The sequence below is a fragment of the Ranitomeya variabilis genome, chromosome 4 (assembly GCF_051348905.1).
Source record: "Ranitomeya variabilis isolate aRanVar5 chromosome 4, aRanVar5.hap1, whole genome shotgun sequence".
Lineage (NCBI taxonomy): Eukaryota > Metazoa > Chordata > Amphibia > Anura > Dendrobatidae > Ranitomeya > Ranitomeya variabilis.
In genome coordinates, this window is record NC_135235.1 from 576,161,473 (window position 1) to 576,185,827 (window position 24,355).

General features: G+C 45.2%; 1 protein-coding gene across 2 annotated transcripts in view; it reads left to right on the top strand.

The window, feature by feature from the left end:
* The first annotated feature begins 577 nt into the window (after positions 1-577).
* Positions 578-24,355, top strand: part of COL9A3 (collagen type IX alpha 3 chain) — a 68,320-nt gene continuing 44,542 nt past the window's right edge. The window contains exons 1-3 of one of the 2 annotated variants that reach the window (XM_077252899.1): positions 578-729; positions 831-1,138; positions 4,516-4,584. In XM_077252899.1, coding sequence (XP_077109014.1) covers positions 1,076-1,138; positions 4,516-4,584 — 132 coding nt within the window. In that variant the 5' untranslated portion in view covers positions 578-729; positions 831-1,075. Of the gene's footprint in view, positions 730-830; positions 1,139-4,515; positions 4,585-24,355 lie in introns of those variants that run through there. The other variant, XR_013213470.1, reaches the window with a different exon arrangement.

Genomic DNA, 24,355 nt, shown 5'->3' on the forward strand with positions numbered 1-24,355 from the left:
AATTATATACATAGGATGCCTAGGTTATACCGGTTGTACATATATCATTATATACAGAGGATGCCCAGGTTATACCAGCTGTACATGTTTCATTATATACAGGAGATGCCCAGGTTATACCAGTTGTAGGGCAGCACGGTGGCTCAGTGGCCTTGCAGCGCTGGAGTCCTGGGCTCTAATCCCACCTTGGACAACAGTTTGTATGTTCTCCCCATGTTTGCGTGGGTTTCCTCCGGGTTCTCCGCTTTCCTCCCTCATTCCAAAGACATACTGATAGGGAATTTAGATTGTGAGCCCCGATGGGACAGTGATGATAATGTGTGCAAACTGTAAAGCGCTGCGGAATATGTTAGCACTATATAAAAAATAAATATTATTATCATTATATACAGGAGATGCCCAGGTTTGTTCCAATTGTATCCTGTCTGTATAATGCTGTAACTCTAGACTGATAACTGCACTGACACACTGTAACGATCTATCATGGCAGCAGAGCAGTTTGTGCAGCGGATGTGGAGGATTTGATGCATGATGACGCAGTTGCCGGCTGTGGAGCGTCACATCCAGGGCACAAGGTGCAATAGTGACAGCTGCTTCCCCCATTTGGGGGTGATTTAGTTCCAATCCAATTCTGCTTTAAATGTGACTTGCATATTCCTCTTTATAGCAATGTTTCTGTTTTAGGTTTTGGGTGGAGCTTATGGACGATGTGGACATAAAAGTCAGTAGGTAAGAGGGGCCGGAGGTGCTCAGCTGAGGGTCCCATGTGGGGAGGTGGGCGCTGCATCCTCCCAGGTTCCCACCTCTCTCCATTTCTCCGGTTATTCCAGGCAATGGAGCTGCCAATCATCAATGACCCATTCATAGGTGGGTTTCAGGTTTGCCTCCTCCCTTTGCCCACAGTCTCTCCACCTCCAGCACTCTGAAGCCCCCTGCCTCTGCACATCTCTGGGACCTGCAGACAGAACTTTATCTGGAGCCAGACACCCCTCACGCAGGGGCTCCAAACCAGCGAAGAGGGGGAAACATTAGGACTGTGTAGTGCCAGCGGTGGGGCGAAGGTTCTCTGGTGACCATGGCCAGGTTCCCTGCTATTGGGTTCCTTTTAATATTCCACCTAGTGGCATCACAAGGGCAGGTAAGATGACTCTATTCTCTGGAGCCCTACAAAGTCTGCTCCATCTGCAGTTGTTGTATTCTAGGATCTTGGAGAACCAATGGATTGTATGGTGCCATCACCTTCCTTGGCACTGTCAGCATTCAAGGATGCCACAGCCTCCTGTTAAATCTGCCAGGAACATGTGAATTCAGCACCAGTGCCTGTCCATTGTCATCTACAGCAATGGTCTGCAACCTTGGGCAGTTAGGGAACCACGACCTGTGGGCGCCAGGACATGCTGGGTGTTGTAGTTTCACTACAGACCAATGATCTAATTGGAAAGCTGCATGAGAAAACTTGGGTATTACACACACACACACACGTGTGTGTATATATATATATATATATATATATATATATATATATATATATATATATATATCTGTAGCGGAGCTGACTTTGCAAAAAATGCCTTTATTCAGCGAATGTTGTCTGGGCACAGGGTACACTGATAAATCTGCTGCATTTTCCTTTCCATTCCAGATGTAGTAAAGGGCAACTGATCATTTACTGATGCCAAATACATTGCAATATCATGACATATTGTACCAAATTTGGCAAACTCAGCTCTGCTACTTCTGTACTGGTATGAGCATATAGTGCAGACCCCGAATTGGCAAATTCAGCTCTGCTATATTTTGGTATGTCCAATGTATGTACAACATGGAACTTTTTGATGAAACACAAGGACACTGGAGCAATTGATACCGATGTAGCAGAGCTGAGTTTGTCGTTTATATTTTTGGGAGCTGCAATGTTTGACCGTCAAGAGTTTATTGAATGCTTTCAGTTCTGTGCATAATTACAGATGATGTTAAATGACAAACTCAGCCCTGCTACATCGCTGCTTTTGATCTACAGCTCATGTCAGTTCCAAGAATGTCACAACTGGAAGAATAACCCCTGTACTGATAACAAAGCCCCTCTTATGTCCCTGCCTCCAGGCTGCTCCTCAATAGTCGTCGCCCGTCTGCTGTGTAAACAGGTCGTACACATGGTGCCCTGTGCTTTCCTGTCTGCGCAGACACTGCACCATTTGTGCTCCGCACACTCTTATTAGTATATTCTGGAATTTCTATATCCCCTGCGACATCGCCTGGAATCCACAAGACACACTAGGCTAGGTTATTAGTATGCTACATCCAGACCTGCAGTAGAGTGCAAGCTCCAAGGACAAGGATTTTGATTATCTCGGTCTATTATATTAGTAGATTATATTGGTGTCTTTTATCTGTTTGCTTTCATTTGTTATGTTATTCCATTATAATAGTTGGTTATATTAATAGATTATAATAGTTTTTTTATGTTTTTCAGCTTTTAGTCTGTTTTATTAGTTTACCTTTATTAGTCTATTAGTCGATTATCAGTTAGTTAAATTAGCCTTATGTTAGTCGTTTATAATATTCATTATATGGGTAGATTATATATTATATTAGTGTCTTTTATTATTTTTTTCATTAGTTTGTTATGTTATTTCAGTATAATAGTCAGCTATATTAGCCCCATATGTTAGTCAATTAGGTCTATTAGTTACATATTTGTTATTAGTCGTACGTCTTAGTTATTTTGGCTTCAATGATATCACAAACATAAAATTGATTACCCAATATATCCTTATAGTGGTTGGTACTAGACTTTTCCAGGATCTTCAAGTGCCCTATTGTCCTATTCATAGGGCTGCTAATTTATGGGGCCCTACTTCTGGCCCAATAACCACCAGTCGGAAAGTTCATGGAGTGGACAATGACCTACAGATATAACTAACATACAATGCAGTATGGCAGTCTGGGGCCCACTGGTCACATAGGGCCCAAAAATGTATAGTGGCTTCCAATGGATGGCAGACAGTCGTGGCCAAACGTTCTGAGACGTCTTGGTTTTCACAAAGTTTGTTGCTTCAGTGTCTTTAGATCTTTTAGTCAGTTGTTCCTCTGGTCACTGAAGTCCAATTATCAGTTCTTCATAACTTTTTAAACTTTTAGACACAAATACATCAAGTTTATGGAAAGACTCAATATTAACAGTGTTGTCTTCTGCCCTTCACCCTGGCAGCTGGATATCTGCTTCTGGGCCAAATCCAGACTGATGACCGTCCATTCTTGTCTCATCAATGCTTGAAGCTTATCACAAACTCTGGATTTTGTTTGTCCTCTTGGTTTTTCAGGATTGAGGTTCCGAATGGGATTAAGATCTGGGGAGGTTCCTGGCCATGGATCCAAAATGTTGTTTTGTTCACTGAGCCACTTAATTATCACATTTGTCTTGTGACATAGTCTCCATCCTGCTGGAAAAAGCTTTGTTCATCCCCAAATTGCTCCTGGATATTGGGAGAAGTTGATCTTGGAGGATGTTAGATTTCATTCTTTATTCATGGCCATGTTCTTGGGACAAATTGTGAGTGAGCCACCTCCATGGATGAGAAGCCCCCACACCTGAAAGGTCTCAGGATGCTTTACTGTTGGACTCATGGTAGCGCTCAACCTTCTTTCTCTGGACAATCATTCTTCCAGATGTCCCAAAGTGTTTTAAGGGGCTTTATCAGAGAAAAGAAGACGCCATGATAAAAAAAAAATATGGCGTCTACACATCCTCCAAGAGCAACTTCTCCCAGCCATCCAGGAGCAATTTGGTGATGAACAATGCTTTTTCCACATGTCGCAAGCAAAAGTGATAATTAAATGACTTGGTGAAGAAAACATTGATGTTTTTGGTCCCTAACCAGGAAAATCCCCAGATCTCAATCCCATTGAGAACCTGTGATCGGTCCTCAAAAACTGAGAGGACAAACAAGACCACAGAAATGGTGGTAAACTCCAAGCACTGATTAGACAAGAACGGGCGGTCATCAGTCAGGATTTGGCCCAGAAGCTAATATCCAGCTGCTAGGATGAAGGGCAGAAGTCATGAAAATAAGGGACAACCCCGTAAATGTGTATATATACATATATGTAGCATATGGTATATATGCTGTACGCACAGTGCCTACTGTATACTCAGTGGCGGCTGTACCTAGTGCTGACTGTATACTTGGTTCTGTGTGACACTGACCTCTAGGAGAGGGTTAATGACTGGGTGATGCTCATATATATGAGGAATGTCGCACCACCTATCCAGGATATCAGTCGCTCTTACATCTCTGTGGATATCATCATGTGATACGTGCGGCCATATTGTATCCACAGAGCATTGTGATTATTCCTATTTACCACTTGCATTTTTGTCACCCCAGAGCTTGCACTCTATCCTTATGTGCACATTGATATCCCTTTACCCACCCCATATATTTGACCCCGGCAGACCTGTCCACCCTACCCCTTCTATATACTCCACTGACTGTTTGTCTATCCTTTTCACAGAGAGCTGGACTACCAGGACCTCCTGGTCCACAGGGACCCCCTGGAACACCGGGCAAGGATGGAATAGATGTGAGTACCGGGGCTGATTGGAAAGCACAGAAGCAATGGGGGATTAACCCTGTCTTGGCCGCAGGAGAGGCGGTATATAAATGGCTTTTCATTGTAAGGTCGGATGCTGTGGCAGATGAGTGGTTAATGGAATTCCTGTGTGCTGGAGAGAAGGAGTGTTTATACAGGGAGTATAAAGGATGCTCTGTGTGCCCCCTCTCTTCCCTGCCTCCTGCTAGGAGGGTCCAGGCTACACAGAGCCTCTAGTGTCCTAATACCACCTCTCTACTCACTGCCCTCTGCGATACTGCTGGAGATCCTGCTCCACCAACACCTGAGACAGTACGGTATTCCTTACAGATGAGGAGACGGAAAGCTGGAGTAGAGAATATACCGTGCAATTGCTTAACTGGCAATTACATAATGTTATACAGATCTCTCCATGTACAGTTTCCAACATGCCTCCCAACTTTGAAAGTGAGGGGGACACGGCGAATGGCTCTGCAGCAATTTTTACTTTAAGCTATTTCTCTAACCTCATGCAGTCCTTTACATGTGCCCACCCCACACACAGAGCCGGACTGGCCATCTGGCAATTCTGGCAAATGTCAGAAGAGCCTGTCTGGTGATGGGTCGCCTTGTCTGCTACGTTGTTACCAGAATCGGTGTTCTCAAGATACCCATACTGTTAAGAGTTGTGACGGAGCACAGAAAGTTGATGACTCCATCACTTACCCCAGCAGGCCACGGGTAGCATTAGAAATATTGGTCTTGTAGTAAGTCTTGGTTTCCTCCATCCAGGGTAATATTAGCAATATATCCCATCTGGTGCTCGGGGATGGGGATGGCATGGGCAGGTGTGATTTCAAATGCCAGCGCTGAATTTCAGTCCCAGTCCGTATCTGCCCACACAGAAGTATTAGTGAAGCCCATTAGTGTTCTTATACAGGACAATTCCCCTTTCATGGCCCCTACAGTGCCCACCACACACAGCATGATCCCCCATAATGCCCACCATGCTGCCCCCATAATTCCCACCACACACAGCATGCTGCCCCCATAATGCCCAGCACACACAGCATGATGCCCCATAATGCCCACCACACACAGCATGATGCCCCATAATGCCCACCACACACAGAAAGATACCCCCATAATGCCCACCACATGCAGCATGATACCACCATTATGTCCACTACACGCAGAATGATACCCTGATAATGCCCACCACACACAGCATGATACCCTGATAATGCCCACCACACACTGTATGATTCCGCCATTCACTTATCCCACTCCCTCTGGAAGTTCATTAGATGTGACATGACTAGATCTTGACAACCATGTGAGGAATCTATATTTCATTTAATTTTGCAGCTAAATGTCACTTAGAAATAGGCCACGCTATTAAATGTGGCAGCCACATGCCCCTCAGAGGCGGCTCACCCTCATGATGCCCAAGAACCAGGGTAACCACTTACCTCCCTACAAAAAACAATCCCTGCTACATACCCTTGAGGAATTGGCGTAGCATCATGCGACCTAAAATAATTACAAAAAACAGTGTGTTCCCTTGTACCTCAAGAAGCCGCACACTCACATTCTCCTCAAAGGGAATGTACTGTCAGAGAATGGCTTAATGTTTAAATCAAGCTTTTGCTTAATATGTATTTTTTAATGTTTGGTCATTTTTTTTCACATTACAATCTGTAATAAAAATACAAAATTAGTAATCTTCCAATTTTCATTTTCACGCTGGCCACTGTGGCCATTTTAGGCTCATACATCTTGTCCATTCAGGAGAGTTTTCATCAGGCTCTTTATCAGCACAGATAGGATTACAACAACAGGTGACATGTCTATACACAGTTGATAACACAGGAAACTCCAATCACAATAGGCGATGTCACAGGTGATCTTGCTACTCCTCCCTTCACAATGAACTTTGCACCCGCTCATTAGATGCTTCAATATAAAATATAGGGTCAGAGTCTGTTCTTTGCGGCTAATGTACATGTGTTAGCTCCTGAAACAACACAACGTTAGTGTAAAATGTCCCCACTGTGAAAACTGCAAGATGTCTACATTTTTATTTTTCATAGCAATTGTAACAAGAGGAAAAAAAAATAGCCCCACATTTTTTTTAGAAAATACATTGAACACAAAAAGCTGATTTATCCTTGATAGTACACATCACCACTGTGCTATGCTGCCACTTGTTCAGGGCCGTATTTAGAGTTTCTGCTGCCCTAGGCACTTTTAGTGCTGCCTCCCACTTTGGTGAGTATGACACTATCGGCAGTGACTTTGGCAAGAATCGCTGATGTGAAAGTCGCCTTTTGCAGCAGATCCGGCAGTTTTTCTGCATCTGCCGCGTAACAGATCACTTACGGCAACACTGCGTTCGGCCTCATTCATTCCCTATGGGATTTGCGGCACTTGCCGTGATCTGGCAAATGCGGTACCATACCTCCCAACCTTTGATGAAGGGAAGGAGGTATAAAATTTGCGGCGCACTACGTGTGCCGCGGCTAATTTTAGGCCATGCCTCTGACCACACCCATTTCACAACTAGTCACACCCATATCCACGTCCCAACCACAGCCATTTAGCACTGCTGATCACGCTGTTTCATATACAATAATTATAAACAAAAAAAATATGGCCAGAGTGCTCCATACTGTATAACGGCCACACATGATGCTCCATAATGTATAACGGCCACACATGATGCTCAATACTGTATAATGGCCACACACAGTTCTCCATACTGTATAATGATCCCACGATGCTCAATACTGTTTAATGGCCACACATGATGCTCCATATTGTATAATGACCACACAGTTCTCCATACTGTATAATGATCCCACATGATGCTCAGTACTGTATAATGGCCACACATGATGCTCAATACTGTATAATGGCCACACATGATGCTCAATACTGTATAATGGCCACACACAGCTCTCCATACTGTATAATGATCCCACATGATGCTCAATCTAATATATAAAGCTGAATGTGTGTGTGTGTGTATGTATGTATGTATGTATGTATGTCCGGGATTGGCATCTGAACCGTAGCAGCTACAGCCACAAAATTTTGCACAGTCACACGTCTGGACCCCGAGAGCGTCATAGGCTATGTTGTGAGGTGAAATTTTAACCCCGCGCTTTCCAATTCACCAAACAATTTTGCCCCTATCTACATAATGGGGAAAAAGTGAAAGGAAAAGTGTTGGAGGCGTCGCAGCTACAGGCACAAAATTTTGCACAGTCACACGTCTGGACCCTGAGAGCGTCAAAGCTATATTGTGAGGTGAAATTTTAACCCCGCGCTTTCCAAGTCACCAAACAATTTTGCCCCTATCTACATAATGGGGAAAAAATGAAAGGAAAAGTGTTGGAGGCAAATTAACAGCTGCCAGATGTGAACAAGGGGGACTTAAAGAATGACAGCGATGGCACCAAAGAGTATATACTGTACAGTTGCTAAGGTGGGGCCCCAACATGGGATAATCACACCACCACGGGGATATGAACACACACACAAAATGCGCCACACACTACCACGTGCTCGAACACATATACCACCCTCAGTGCACATTTCACCACACATACACCAACCTCGCCACATAAAAGTAGAAACACAAAAGTCGCCGCTCAAAACTCGCCACGCGCAAAACTCTCCACATGCAAAACTCGCCACACGTGCAAAACTCGCCACACGCAAAACTTGCACACGCAGAAAAATTGCCACACGCAGAAAAATTGCCACATGCACAAAAGTTGCAACACATGCAAAAGTTGCCTCACACAAAACTTGCACATACTCAAAAGGCACCACACATAAAACTCGCCACGCGCAAAACTCGCCATGCGCAAAACTTGCTGCACACAACTTGCTACACTAACCTGTCACATGCAACTCGACACACAAAAAGTTGCTACACGCATGTCGCCACACAAAACTCATCTCACAAAAGTCCCTACATGCATGTCGCCACACGCAACTCAACACACACAACTTGACACACGAAACTCGCCCTAAAACACACACAAGTCTGGTATCCTTCAAAAATAAAAATCTGATTAATAAGCAGACAAACTACAAGAGCAACAAATGTACCATATAGGAATCCGGCAGCTGTCAGTCACATGACCAGTCTATTATGTGTATGTGTGAGCTAATATATACTGCCAGGGGGTGGGCTTACTGTTGGCTGGGGATTTATCAGGCTGCCATTTTAGCTTACAAATACTGAGGTAAAAATACTGACCAAATAACGTGTGAACGAGGGCTAATACAGGAGGAGATGGCATACAGCTATATACTATATACAGGAGATGACACACAGGTATATACTATTTACAGGGGAGATGACACACAGGTATATACTATATACAGGAGGAGATGACACACAGATATATACTATATACAGGAGAGATGACACACAGGTATATACTATATAGAGGAGGAGATGACATACAGGTACATACTACATACAGGAGGAGATGACATACAGGTATATAGTATATACAGGAGGAGATGACACACAGGTATATACTATATACAGGAGCAGATTACCTACAGGTATATAGTATATACAGGAGGAGATGACACAGGTATATGCTATGTATAGGAGGAGATGACATACAGGTATATACTATATACAGGAGATGACACACAGATATATACTATATATAGGTGAGATGACACACAGGTATATACTATATACAGGAGATTACATACAGGTATATCTAATATATAAAGCTGAATGTGTGTATGTATGTATGTGTGTATGTCCGGGATTGGCATCTGTACCGTCGCAGCTACAGCCACAAAATTTTGCACAGTCACACGTCTGGACCCCGAGAGCGTCATAGGCTATGTTGTGAGGTGAAATTTTAACCCCGCGCGTTCCAATTCACCAAACAATTTTGCTCCTATCTACATAATGGGGAAAAAGTGAAGGGAAAAGTGTTGGAGGAAAATTGACAGCTGCCAGATGTGAACAATGAGGACTTAAAGAATGAGAGCGATGGCGACAAAGAGTATATACCGTACAGTTGCTAAGGTGGGGCCCCGACATGGGATACTCACCACACACGGGGATATGAACACAAACACAAAATGCGCCACACACTACCACGTGCTTGAACACATATACCACCCTCAGCACACATTTCACCACACACACACACCAACCTCGCCACATAAAAGTCGAAACACAAAAGTCACCACTCAAAACTCGCTACATGCAAAACTCGCCATATGCAAAACTAGGCTCACGCAAAACTCGCCACACGTGCAAAACTCACCTCATGGAAAACTCACCTCATGCAAAACTTGCACACACAGAAAAATTGCCACATGTACAAAAGTTGCACCACATGCAAAAGTTGCCTCACACAAAACTTGCACATACTCAAAATGCACCACACATAAAACTCGCCACGCGCAAAACTCGCCATGCACAAATCTTGCTGCACACAACTTGCTACACTAACCTGTCACATGCAACTCAACACACAAAATGTTGCTACACGCATGTTGCCACACAAAACTCATCTCACAAAAGTCGCTACATGCATGTCGCCACACGCAACTCAACACACACAACTTGACACATAAAACTCGCCCTAAAACACACACAAGTCTGGTATTGTCCTTCAAAAATAAAAATCTGATTAATAAGCAAACTACAAGAGCAACAAATGTACCATATAGGAAATACGGCAGCTGTCAGTCACATGACCTGTCTATTATGTGTATGTGTGAGCTAATATATACTGCCAGGGGGGAGGGCTTCCTGTTGGCTGGGGATTTATCAGGCTGCCAATAGCAACCAATCACAGCTCAGCTTCTATTTTGCTACAGTTAATTAACCTGAGCTCTGATTGGTTAATATAGGCAACAAAGACATTCTCAGTATAACAAAGCTAATATATGTTGTGAAATGCTTCTATTTGCTTAGTTTTTGCCTTTTAATAATTACATTTCTATCTATTTGTTTTGTGGTTTTTGTGTGCAGAATAAATTTTTGTTAACACATTCTATTTTGCTAACAGCAGTCATTAACCCGGGCGAAGCCGGGTAGTACAGCTAGTACTGTATAATGACCCCCCTCCTGTATGCATGGCTCATCTCCCTCCCATCCCATATGCATGGCTCCTATCCCCCCTCCTGTATGCATGGCTCATATCCCCCCCCTCCTGTATGCATGGCTCATATTCCCCCTTCTGTATGCATGGCTCATATTCCCCCCCTGAATGCATGGCTCATATTCCCCCCTCCTGTATGCATGGCTCATATTCCCCCTCCTGTATGCATGGCTCATATTCCCCCTCCTGTATGCATGGCTCATATTCCCCCCCTGTATGCATGGCTCATATTCCCCCCCTCCTGTATGCATGGCTCATATTCCCCCCCTCCTGTATGCATGGCTCATATTCCCCCCCTCCTGTATGCATGGCTCATATTCCCCCCTTCTGTATGCATGGCTCATATTCCCCCTCCTGTATGCATGGCTCATATTCCCCCTCCTGTATGCATGGCTCATATTCCCCCTCCTGTATGCATGGCTCATATTCCCCCTCCTGTATGCATGGCTCATATTCCCCCTCCTGTATGCATGGCTCATATTCCCCCCCTCCTGTATGCATGGCTCATATCCCCCCCTGTATGCATGGCTCATATTCCCCCCCTGTATGCATGGCTCATATTCCCCCCCTCCTGTATGCATGGCTCATATTCCCCCCCTGTATGCATGGCTCATATTCCCCCTCCTGTATGCATGGCTCATATTCCCCCCCTGTATGCATGGCTCATATTCCCCCCCTGTATGCATGGCTCATATTCCCCCCCCTGTATGCATGGCTCATATTCCCCCCCCCTGTATGCATGGCTCATATTCCCCCCCGTATGCATGGCTCATATTCCCCCCTCCTGTATGCATGGCTCATATCCCCCCCTGTATGCATGGCTCATATTCCCCCCCCCCCTGTATGCATGGCTCATATTCAACCTCCTGTAGGCATGGCTCATATTCCCCCGCCTGTATGCATGGCTCATATTCCCCCTCCTGCATGCATGGCTCATATTCCCCCCCTCCTATATGCATTGCTCATATTCCCCCCTCCTGTATGCATGGCTCATATTTCCCCCCCTCCTGTATGCATGGCTCATATTCCCCCTCCTGTATGTATGGCTCATATTCCCCCCCCCTGTATGAATGGCTCATATTCCCCCCTCCTGTATGCATGGCTCATATTCCCCCCTCCTGTATGCATGGCTCATATTCCCCCCCCCCTGTATGCATGGCTCATATTCCCCCCTGTATGCATGGCTTATATTCCCCCTCCTGTATGCATGGCTCATATCCCCCCTGTATGCATGGCTCATATTCCCCCTCCTGTATGCATGGCTCATATTCCCCCCCTGTATGCATGGCTTATATTCCCCCTCCTGTATGCATGGCTCATATCCCCCCCTGTATGCATGGCTCATATTCCCCCTCCTGTATGTATGGCTCATATTCCCCCCCCCCCGTATGCATGGCTCATATTCCCCCCTCCTGTATGCATGGCTCATATTCCCCCCTCCTGTATGCATGGCTCATATCCCCCCCTGTATGCATGGCTCATATTCCCCCTCCTGTATGCATGGCTTATATTCCCCCTCCTGTATGCATGGCTCATATCCCCCCCTGTATGCATGGCTCATATTCCCCCTCCTGTATGCATGGCTCATATTCCCCCCCTGTATGCATGGCTTATATTCCCCCTCCTGTATGCATGGCTCATATCCCCCCCTGTATGCATGGCTCATATTCCCCCTCCTGTATGCATGGCTCATATTCCCCCCCTGTATGCATGGCTCATATTCCCCCTCCTGTATGCATGGCTCACATCCCCCCTGTATGCATGGCTCATATTCCCCCTCCTGTATGCATGGCTCATATCCCCCCCCTGTATGCATGGCTCATATTCCCCCCTTCCTGTATGCATGGCTCATATTCCCCCCTTCCTGTATGCATGGCTCATATTCCCCCCTTCCTGTATGCATGGCTCATATTCCCCCCTTCCTGTATGCATGGCTCATATTCCCCCCTCCTGTATGCATGGCTCATATTCCCCCCTCCTGTATGCATGGCTCATCTCCCCCCCCCCCTCCTGTATGCATGGCTCATCTTCCCCCCCTCCTGTATGCATGGCTCATATTCCCCCTCCTGTATGCATGGCTCATATTCCCCCCCCTCCCGGTATGCATGGCTCATATTCCTCCTCCTGTATGCATGGCTCATATCCCCCCCCTGTATGCATGGCTCATATTCCCCCCTGTATGCATGGCTCAAATTCCCCCCTTCCTGTATGCATGGCTCATATTCCCCCTTCATGTATGCATGGCTCATATTCCCCCCTCCTGTATGCATGGCTCATATTCCCCCCCTGTATGCAAGGCTTATATTCCCCCCTCCTGCATGCATGGCTCATATCCCCCCCCTGTATGCATGGCTCATATTCCCCCCCCCTGTATGCATGGCTCATATTCCCCCCCTGTATGCATGGCTCATATTCCCCCCCTCCTGTATGCATGGCTCATATTCCCCCCCTGTATGCATGGCTCATATTCCCCCTCCTGTATGCATGGCTCATATTCCCCCCCTGTATGCATGGCTCATATTCCCCCCCTGTATGCATGGCTCATATTCCCCCCCCTGTATGCATGGCTCATATTCCCCCCTCCTGTATGCATGGCTCATATTCCCCCCCTGTATGCATGGCTCATATTCCCCCCCTGTATGCATGGCTCATATTCCCCCCTCCTGTATGCATGGCTCATATCCCCCCCTGTATGCATGGCTCATATTCCCCCCCCCCCTGTATGCATGGCTCATATTCAACCTCCTGTAGGCATGGCTCATATTCCCCCGCCTGTATGCATGGCTCATATTCCCCCTCCTGCATGCATGGCTCATATTCCCCCCCTCCTATATGCATTGCTCATATTCCCCCCTCCTGTATGCATGGCTCATATTTCCCCCCCTCCTGTATGTATGGCTCATATTCCCCCCCCTGTATGAATGGCTCATATTCCCCCCTCCTGTATGCATGGCTCATATTCCCCCCTCCTGTATGCATGGCTCATATTCCCCCCCCCCTGTATGCATGGCTCATATTCCCCCCTGTATGCATGGCTTATATTCCCCCTCCTGTATGCATGGCTCATATCCCCCCTGTATGCATGGCTCATATTCCCCCTCCTGTATGCATGGCTCATATTCCCCCCCTGTATGCATGGCTTATATTCCCCCTCCTGTATGCATGGCTCATATCCCCCCCTGTATGCATGGCTCATATTCCCCCTCCTGTATGTATGGCTCATATTCCCCCCCCCCCCCGTATGCATGGCTCATATTCCCCCCTCCTGTATGCATGGCTCATATTCCCCCCTCCTGTATGCATGGCTCATATCCCCCCCTGTATGCATGGCTCATATTCCCCCTCCTGTATGCATGGCTTATATTCCCCCTCCTGTATGCATGGCTCATATCCCCCCCTGTATGCATGGCTCATATTCCCCCTCCTGTATGCATGGCTCATATTCCCCCCCTGTATGCATGGCTTATATTCCCCCTCCTGTATGCATGGCTCATATCCCCCCCTGTATGCATGGCTCATATTCCCCCTCCTGTATGCATGGCTCATATTCCCCCCCTGTATGCATGGCTCATATTCCCCCTCCTGTATGCATGGCTCACATCCCCCCTGTATGCATGGCTCATATTCCCCCTCCTGTATGCATGGCTCATATCCCCCCCCTGTATGCATGGCTCATATTCCCCCCTTCCTGTATGCATGGCTCATATTCCCCCCTTCCTGTATGCATGGCTCATATTCCCCCCTTCCTGTATGCATGGCTCATATTCCCCCCTTCCTGTATGCATGGCTCATATTCCCCCCTCCTGTATGCATGGCTCATATTCCCCCCTCCTGTATGCATGGCTCATCTCCCCCCCCCCTCCTGTATGCATGGCTCATCTTCCCCCCCTCCTGTATGCATGGCTCATATTCCCCCTCCTGTATGCATGGCTCATATTCCCCCCCCCCCGGTATGCATGGCTCATATTCCTCCTCCTCTATGCATGGCTCATATCCCCCCCCTGTATGCATGGCTCATATTCCCCCCTGTATGCATGGCTCAAATTCCCCCCTTCCTGTATGCATGGCTCATATTCCCCCTTCATGTATGCATGGCTCATATCCCCCCCTCCTGTATGAATGGCTCATATTCCCCCCCTGTATGCAAGGCTTATATTCCCCCCTCCTGCATGCATGGCTCATATCCCCCCCCCTGTATGCATGGCTCATATTCCCCCCCCCCTGTATGCATGGCTCATATTCCCCCCTGTATGCATGGCTCATCTCACACCCCCCCTGCTCCCGCTCCCATCTAGCATGGCGCCGCTTACCGTCCTCCTTCATCCCCCCGTCCCATGTCCCTCGTCCCTCATACTCACCTTTCTTTCCCACACCGCGCGGCCGCGCCGACATCCCTCTGGCTTTGTCCCGACTCCCGGCGCAGCATCTTCTTCCTGCATGAGCGGTCATGTGATACCGCTCATTAAGGTCATGAATATGCGCATATTCATGACCTTAATGAGCGGTACCACGTGACCGCTCACTCAGGACGAGCTGCAGACAGTGAGACCAGGCATCGCTGGAGCAGGGTGAGTATGACGTCTTCAAGGAGGGTGGGTGGGAGGCAGGAGGCGGGCGGCCGGGGGGGTGGCGGTCGGTCTGGAGGTGACCCACGACTTAAATTTAAAAAAAAAAAAAAACAACCTTGCTCAGGTGCCGCCCCCCGCATTGTCCCGCCCTAGGCATGTGCCCTCAAGTGCCTAGTGACAAATACGGCCCTGCACTTGTTGGATACATTATTTATGTCTCTTCTAAGGCTGGGCTCCACGGTGACATATTGAGAACAATTATTGCACAACCAAGTTCACACTAGTATGCATAACTTACATTCATGGGGGTGCATAACATTATGTATGTACATGGCAATTTCGTAGTTGCCAAAAATCCAAAAGTGTTTAGTTCTAAAATCATTATTATTGTCACAAACAAATTGCATAAGCTGCACGGTGGCTCAGTGGTTAGCACTGTATGGTGGATCAGTGGTAAGGACTGTATGCTGCACTCACTATTCTCCTGGTGCAGTCACTGTGTACATACAGTGCCTTGCGAAAGTATTCGGCCCCCTGGAACTTTTCAACCTTTTCCCCTCATATCATGCTTCAAAAATAAAGATACCAAATGTACATTTTTGGTGAAGAATCAATAAGTGGAACACAATTGTGAAGTTGAACGAAATGTATTGGTTATTTTAAATTTTTGCGGAAATTCAAAAGCTGAAAAGTGGGGCGCGCAATATTATTCGGCCCCTTTACTTTCAGTGCAGCAAACTCACTCCAGAAGTTCATTGTGGATCTCTGAATGATCCAATGTTGTCCTAAATGCCTAATGATGATACATATAATCCCCCTGTGTGTAACCAAGTCTCCGTATAAATGCACCTGCTCTGTGATAGTCTCAGGGTTCTGTTTGAAGCACAGAGAGCATCATGAAGACCAAGGAACACAACAGGCAGGTCCGTGATACTGTTGTGGAGAAGTTTAAAGCCGGATTTTGATACAAAATGATTTCCAAAACTTTAAACATCCCAAGGAGCACTGTGCAAGCGATCATATTGAAATGGAAGGAGTATCATACCACTGCAAACCTACCAAGACCCGGCTGTCCCTCTAAACTTTCATCTCAAACAAGGAGAAGACTGATCAGAGATGCACCCAAGAGGCCCATGGTCACTCTGGATGAACTGCAAAGATCTACAGCTGAGGTGGGACAGTCTGTCCATAGGACAACAATCAGTCGTACACTGCACAAATCTGGCCATTATGGAAGAGTGGGAAGAAGAAAGCCATTTCTCAAAGATATCCATAAAAAGTGTAGTTTAAAGTTTGCAACAAGCCACCTGGGAGACACACCAAACATGTGGAAGAAGGTGCTCTGGTCAGATGAAACCAAAATCGAACGTTTTGGCAACAATGCCAAAGATATGTTTGGCGTGAAGGCAACACAGCTCATCACCCTGAACACACCATCCCCACTGTCAAACATGGTGGTGGCAGCATCATGGTTTGGGCCTAGTTTTCTTCCGCAGGGACAGGGAAGATGGATAAAATTGATTGGAAGATGGATGGAGCCAAATACAGGATCATTCTTGAAGAAAACCTGTTGGAGTCTGCAAAAGACCTGAGACTGGGATGGAGATTTGTCTTCCAACAAGACAATGATCCCAAACATAAAGCAAAATCTACAATGGAATGGTTCATAAATAAATGTATCCAGGTGTTAGAATGGCCAAGTCAAATACCAGACCTCAATCCAATCGAGAATCTGTGGAAAGAGCTGAAAACTGCTGTTCACAAACGATCTCCATCAAACCTCACTGAGCTCGAGCTGTTTGCCAAGGAAGAATGGGCAAGAATTTCAGTCTCTCGATATACAAAACTGATAGAGACATACTCCAAGCGACTTGCATCTGTAATCGCAGCAAAAGGTGGTGCAACAAAGTATTAAGTTAAAGGGGCCGAATAATATTGCACGCCCCACTTTTCAGTTTTTGAATTTCCACAAAAATTTAAAATAACCAATAAATTTCGTTCAACTTCACAATTGTGTTCCACTTGTTGTTGATTCTTCACCAAAAATTTACATTTGGTATCTTTATGTTTGAAACATGATATGTGGGAAAAGGTTAAAAAGTTCAAGGGAGCCGGATACTTTCGCAAGGCACTGTACATTACATTACTTATCCTGCACTGATCCTGAGTTACATCCTGTATTATACTCCAGAGCTGCACATAACTACCATTATGAGAATGCCGCGACGTGGCGGGGTGGCTCAAACATTTAATCAATTGTCTGCTAAATGTCTCATTTTGAAATACAGTTAGAAATCAACATGTGCATGTATACTTTATGTATTGCGTTGACCAATCTTTTGCTTTTATCCTGAGTTACATCCTGTATTATACTCCAGAGCTGCACTCACTATTCTGCTGGTGGAGTCAGTGTGTATATACATTACATTACTTATCCTGTACTGATCCTGAGTTACATCCTGTATTATACTCCAGAGCTGCACTCACTATTCTGCTGGTGGAGTCAGTGTGTATATACATTACATTACTTATCTTGTACTGATCCTGAGTTACATCCCATATTATACTCCAGAGCTGCACTCACTATTTGCTGGTGGAGTCACTGTGTATATACATTACATTACTTATCCTGCACTGATCCTGAGTTACATGCTGTATTATACTCCAGAGCTGCACTCACTATTCTACTGGTGGAGTCACTCTGTACATACATTACATTGCTTATCCTGTACTGATCCTGAGTTATATCCTGCATTATACCCCAGAGATGCACTCACTATTCTGCTGGTGGAGTCACTGAGTACATACATTACATTACTTATCCTGTACTGATCCTGAGTTACATCCTGTATTATACTCCAGAGCTGCACTCACTGTTCTGCTGGTGGAGTCACTGAGTACATACATTACATTACTGATCCTGAGTTACATCCTGAATTATACCCCAGAGCTGCACTCACTATTCTGCTGGTGCAGACACTGTGTACATACATTACATTACTTATCCTGTACTGATCCTGAGTTACATCCTGTATTATACTCCAGAGCTGCACTCACTATTCTGCTGGTGGAGTCACTGTGTACATACAGTGGGGAGAAAAAGTATTTATTCAGCCACCAATTGTGAAAGTTTTCCAACTTAAAAAGATGAGAGAGGCCTGTAATTGACATCATAGCTAGACCACAACTATGAGAGTCAAAATGAGAAAACAAATCCAGAAAATCACATTGTCTGATTTGACAAGATTTGTTTTGCAAATTATGGTGGACATAGTATTTGGTCACTTAAAAACATGCAAGATTTCTGGCTCTCATAGACATGTAACTTCTTCTTTAAGAGGCTCCTCTGTCCTCCACTCATTACCTATAGTAATGGCACCTGTGTCACGGATTCAGACCGTGACCGTCACCCCTACGTCACGGATCGGGGTGACTTTAGGCCAACAGACGGCTATCACATGTGCAGGGGGGCTTATCTTAGTTATCCCTCCACTGCTACACTGTGCTGAAAACACACACAAGGCTATTGTCCTCTTAGTTTACAGCAGGGGCTTATTTTAGTTATCCCACTGCTCTTTAATATACCACGAACTGCAGGGATTTATGTATATCCCGCTTTACAGTTCCGCTTGAACTTGCAGCTCTCTGGCGCTCCCTTACCCTCAGGTCAGATTAGGTACTGCACCTAGGGTAATTAGTCACCAGAAAGGCTGCCTGCTATGTACTGGCTATTGGGCACGCTGCAGTGAGGCGATATAACTACTCCCACTCAAGCAGGAACAATAATTATCAACGCCGCCGTCGCTACAACGACTCCCAAAGGCACAGAACGAGATATGCTGCCACCAGCTTCGATTAAACGGGTCCGAAGCTAACCCAAAACAGTAGCGTAATTCCCTTCCGAAGACTTAGGGTACGTTTAGAGCAGGAAGAACAAAAACTAGTAATTTGAATATTTTACTCCGAAAGAAGGCAGTGTTTATAAAAAAGGCATATAAAGATGTTACAATATGAGACAATTGAAACTATGTACAAGGTAATTATAAAAATAACAGGGGTTAAATGAGAAATTAACACTTACATGTGTTCAGGACATTGCAGGCAACCAGGCTAGTGGGTGGAGTTCCCATATGTCCCAGTTCATCAGGGCTAGCAGTCAGGGCTCCTCAGGTAAGACTAACTGCTGGGGGCCTGACAGAAACTTATAAACCGCAGCTTGTGACATCACCAACAGGGCTGGTTTACCCAGACCCTCCTCTCTCCTCAGCCTTACCAAATTTGACACAAATTTGTATAAGGCTTATATCTCCGCTCCAGAACATGTTAGCACACCCCTCATCCATCTTCTTTTACCAGTGGCTTTCTATTGGTACTAAATTCGGGTTCGTTGGGACACCCGGTTCCGGATAAATCTGTACTCTGTCCCTGTTGGAACTAGAGGCACATGCTTACAGAGGCTGACAGACCCGCCGATGGACGTTAGCAATATGTATTTATTATTTTCCTACCCCAAGTCGGTGGCCCAGAATCTTATCATATTAGAACAAAGACCCTCATGGATTTTGGAGAACTTCTATACCAGTTCTAGCTGGTACAGATGGGAGGGGGACGAGTAAGTTGCCCAGAGTCTGGAATTTACAGCCAGAGCAATAAAACCTCTTCTACACATACACATCTCAGAAACACAGAGGGAAGGGGGGTTTCAGCTCACAGCATGGGCTGGTAAGATAAACTAAAAGTTATCTTATACATTATCCTCACAACCTGTTTGAACTTGCTATCAGTATAAAAGACACCTGCCCAAAACCTCAAACAGTCACACTCCAAACTCCACTATGGTGAAGACCAAAGAGCTGTTGAAGGACACAGAAACAAAATCGTAGCCCTGCACAAGGCTGGGAAGACTGAATCTGCAATAGGCAAGCAGCTTGGTGTGATGAAATCAACTGTGGGAGCAATAATAAGAAAATGGAAGACATACAAAACCACTGATAATCTCCCTCGATCTGGGGCTCCACGCAAGATCTCATGATATCAATTACAAGGCTCTCTCATCTTTTTAAGTGGGAGAACTTGCATAATTGGTCGCTGAATAAATACTTTTCTCCCCACTGTACATTATATTGCTTATCCTGTACTGATCCTGAGTTACAGTGGGGCAAAAAAGTATTTAGTCATTCAGCAATAGTGCAAGTTCCACCACTTAAAAAGATGAGAGGCGTCTGTAATTTACATCATAGGTAGACCTCAACTATGGGAGACAAACTGAGAAATAAAAATCCAGAAAATCACATTGTCTGTTTTTTTATCATTTTATTTGCATATTATGGTGGAAAATAAGTATTTGGTCAGAAACAAACAATCAAGATTTCTGGCTCTCACAGACCTTTAACTTCTTCTTTTAAGAGTCTCCTCTTTCCTCCACTCATTACCTGTAGTAATGGCACCTGTTTAAACTTGTTATCAGTATAAAAAAACACCTGTGCACACCCTCAAACAGTCTGACTCCAAACTCCACTATGGTGAAGACCAAAGAGCTGTCAAAGGACACCAGAAACAAAATTGTAGCCCTGCACCAGGCTGGGAAGACTAAATCTGCAATAGCCAACCAGCTTGGAGTGAAGAAATCAACAGTGGGAGCAATAATTAGAAAATGGAAGACATTCAAGACCACTGATAATCTCCCTCGATCTGGGGCTCCACGCAAAATCCCACCCCGTGGGGTCAGAATGATCACAAGAATGGTGAGCAAAAATCCCAGAACCACACGGGGGGACCTAGTGAATGAACTGCAGAGAGCTGGGACCAATGTAACAAGGCCTACCATAAGTAACACACTACGCCACCATGGACTCAGATCCTGCAGTGCCAGACGTGTCCCACTGCTTAAGCCAGTACATGTCCGGGCCCGTCTGAAGTTTGCTAGAGAGTATTTGGATGATCCAGAGGAGTTTTGGGAGAATGTCCTATGGTCTGATGAAACCAAACTGGAACTGTTTGGTAGAAACACAACTTGTCGTGTTTGGAGGAAAAAGAATACTGAGTTGCATCCATCAAACACCATACCTACTGTAAAGCATGGTGGTGGAAACATCATGCTTTGGGGCTGTTTCTCTGCAAAGGGGCCAGGACGACTGATCCGGGTACATGAAAGAATGAATGGGGCCATGTATCGTGAGATTTTGAGTGCAAACCTCCTTCCATCAGCAAGGGCATTGAAGATGAAACGTGGCTGGGTCTTTCAACATGACAATGATCCAAAGCACACCGCCAGGGCAACGAAGGAGTGGCTTCGTAAGAAGCATGTCAAGGTCCTGGAGTGGCCTAGCCAGTCTCCAGATCTCAACCCTATAGAAAACCTTTGGAGGGAGTTGAAAGTCCGTGTTACCAAGCGAAAAGCCAAAAACATCACTGCTCTAGAGGAGATCTGCATGGAGGAATGGGCCAACATACCAACAACAGTGTGTGGCAACCTTGTGAAGACTTACAGAAAACGTTTGACCTCTGTCATTGCCAACAAAGGATATATTACAAAGTATTGAGATGAAATTTTGTTTCTGACCAAATACTTATTTTCCACCATAATATGCAAATAAAATGATAAAAAAACAGACAATGTGATTTTCTGGATTTTTTTTTCTCAGTTTGTCTCCCATAGTTGAGGTCTAGCTATGATGTAAATTACAGACGCCTCTCATCTTTTTAAGTGGTGGAACTTGCTCTATTGCTGAATGACTAAATACTTTTTTGCCCCACTGTACATCCTGTATTATACTCCAGAGCTGCATTCACTATTCTGCTGGTGGAGTCACTGTGTACATACATTACATTACTTATCCTGTAGTGATCCTGAGTTACATCCTGTATTATACTCCAGAGCTGCACTCACTATTCTGCTGGTGGAGTCACTGTGTACATACATTACATTGCTTATCCTGTACTGATCCAGAGTTGCTTCCGGAGTTACATCTTGTATTATACTTCAGAGCTGCACTCACTATTCTACTGGTGGAGTCACTGTGTACATACATTACATTGCTTATCCTGTACTGATCCTGAGTTATATCCTGCATTATACCCCAGAGCTGCACTCACTATTCTGCTGATGGAGTCACTGTGTACATACATTACATTACTTATCCTGTACTGATCCTGAGTTACATTTTATATTATGCTCCAGAGCTACACTCACTATCCTGCTGGTGGAGTCACTGTGTATATACATTACATTATTTATCCTGTACTGATCCTGAGTTACATCCTGTATTATACTCCAGAGCTGCACTCACTATTCTGCTGGTGGAGTCACTGTGTACATACATTGCATTACTTATCCTGTACTCATCCTGAGTTACAACCTGTATTATACCCCAGAGCTGCACTCGCTATTCTGCTTCTGGAGTCACTATGTACATACATGACATTACTTATCCTGTACTGATCCTGATTTATCTCCTGTATTATCCTCCAGAGCTGCACTCACTATTCTGCTGGTGGAGTCACTGTGTACATACATTACATTACTTATCCTGTACTGATCCTGAGTTACATCCTGTATTATACCCCAGAGCTGCACTCACTATTATGCTGGTGCAGTCAGTGTGTATATACATTACATTACTTATCCTGTACTGATCCTGAGTTACATCCTGTATTATGCTCCAGAGCTGCACTCACTATTCTGCTCGTGGAGTCATTGTGTACATACATTACATTACTTAGCCTGCACTGATCCTGAGTTACATCCTGTATTATACTCCAGAGCTGCACTCCCTATTCTGCTGGTGCAGTCACTGTGTACATACATTACATTACTTATCCTGTACTGATCCTGAGTTACATCCTGCATTATACTCCAGAGCTGCCCTCACTATTCTGCTGGTGGAGTCACCGTGTACACACATTACATTACTTATCCTGTACTGATCCTGAGTTACATCCTGTATTATACCCCAGAGCTGCACTCACTATTCTGCTGGTGGAGTCACTGTGTACATACAGTGGGGAGAAAAAGTATTTATTCAGCCACCAATTGTGAAAGTTTTCCAACTTAAAAAGATGAGAGAGGCCTGTAATTGACATCATAGCTAGACCACAACTATGAGAGTCAAAATGAGAAAACAAATCCAGAAAATCACATTGTCTGATTTGACAAGATTTGTTTTGCAAATTATGGTGGACATAGTATTTGGTCACTTAAAAACATGCAAGATTTCTGGCTCTCATAGACATGTAACTTCTTCTTTAAGAGGCTCCTCTGTCCTCCACTCATTACCTATAGTAATGGCACCTGTGTCACGGATTCAGACCGTGACCGTCACCCCTACGTCACGGATCGGGGTGACTTTAGGCCAACAGACGGCTATCACATGTGCAGGGGGGCTTATCTTAGTTATCCCTCCACTGCTACACTGTGCTGAAAACACACACAAGGCTATTGTCCTCTTAGTTTACAGCAGGGGCTTATTTTAGTTATCCCACTGCTCTTTAATATACCACGAACTGCAGGGATTTATGTATATCCCGCTTTACAGTTCCGCTTGAACTTGCAGCTCTCTGGCGCTCCCTTACCCTCAGGTCAGATTAGGTACTGCACCTAGGGTAATTAGTCACCAGAAAGGCTGCCTGCTATGTACTGGCTATTGGGCACGCTGCAGTGAGGCGATATAACTACTCCCACTCAAGCAGGAACAATAATTATCAACGCCGCCGTCGCTACAACGACTCCCAAAGGCACAGAACGAGATATGCTGCCACCAGCTTCGATTAAACGGGTCCGAAGCTAACCCAAAACAGTAGCGTAATTCCCTTCCGAAGACTTAGGGTACGTTTAGAGCAGGAAGAACAAAAACTAGTAATTTGAATATTTTACTCCGAAAGAAGGCAGTGTTTATAAAAAAGGCATATAAAGATGTTACAATATGAGACAATTGAAACTATGTACAAGGTAATTATAAAAATAACAGGGGTTAAATGAGAAATTAACACTTACATGTGTTCAGGACATTGCAGGCAACCAGGCTAGTGGGTGGAGTTCCCATATGTCCCAGTTCATCA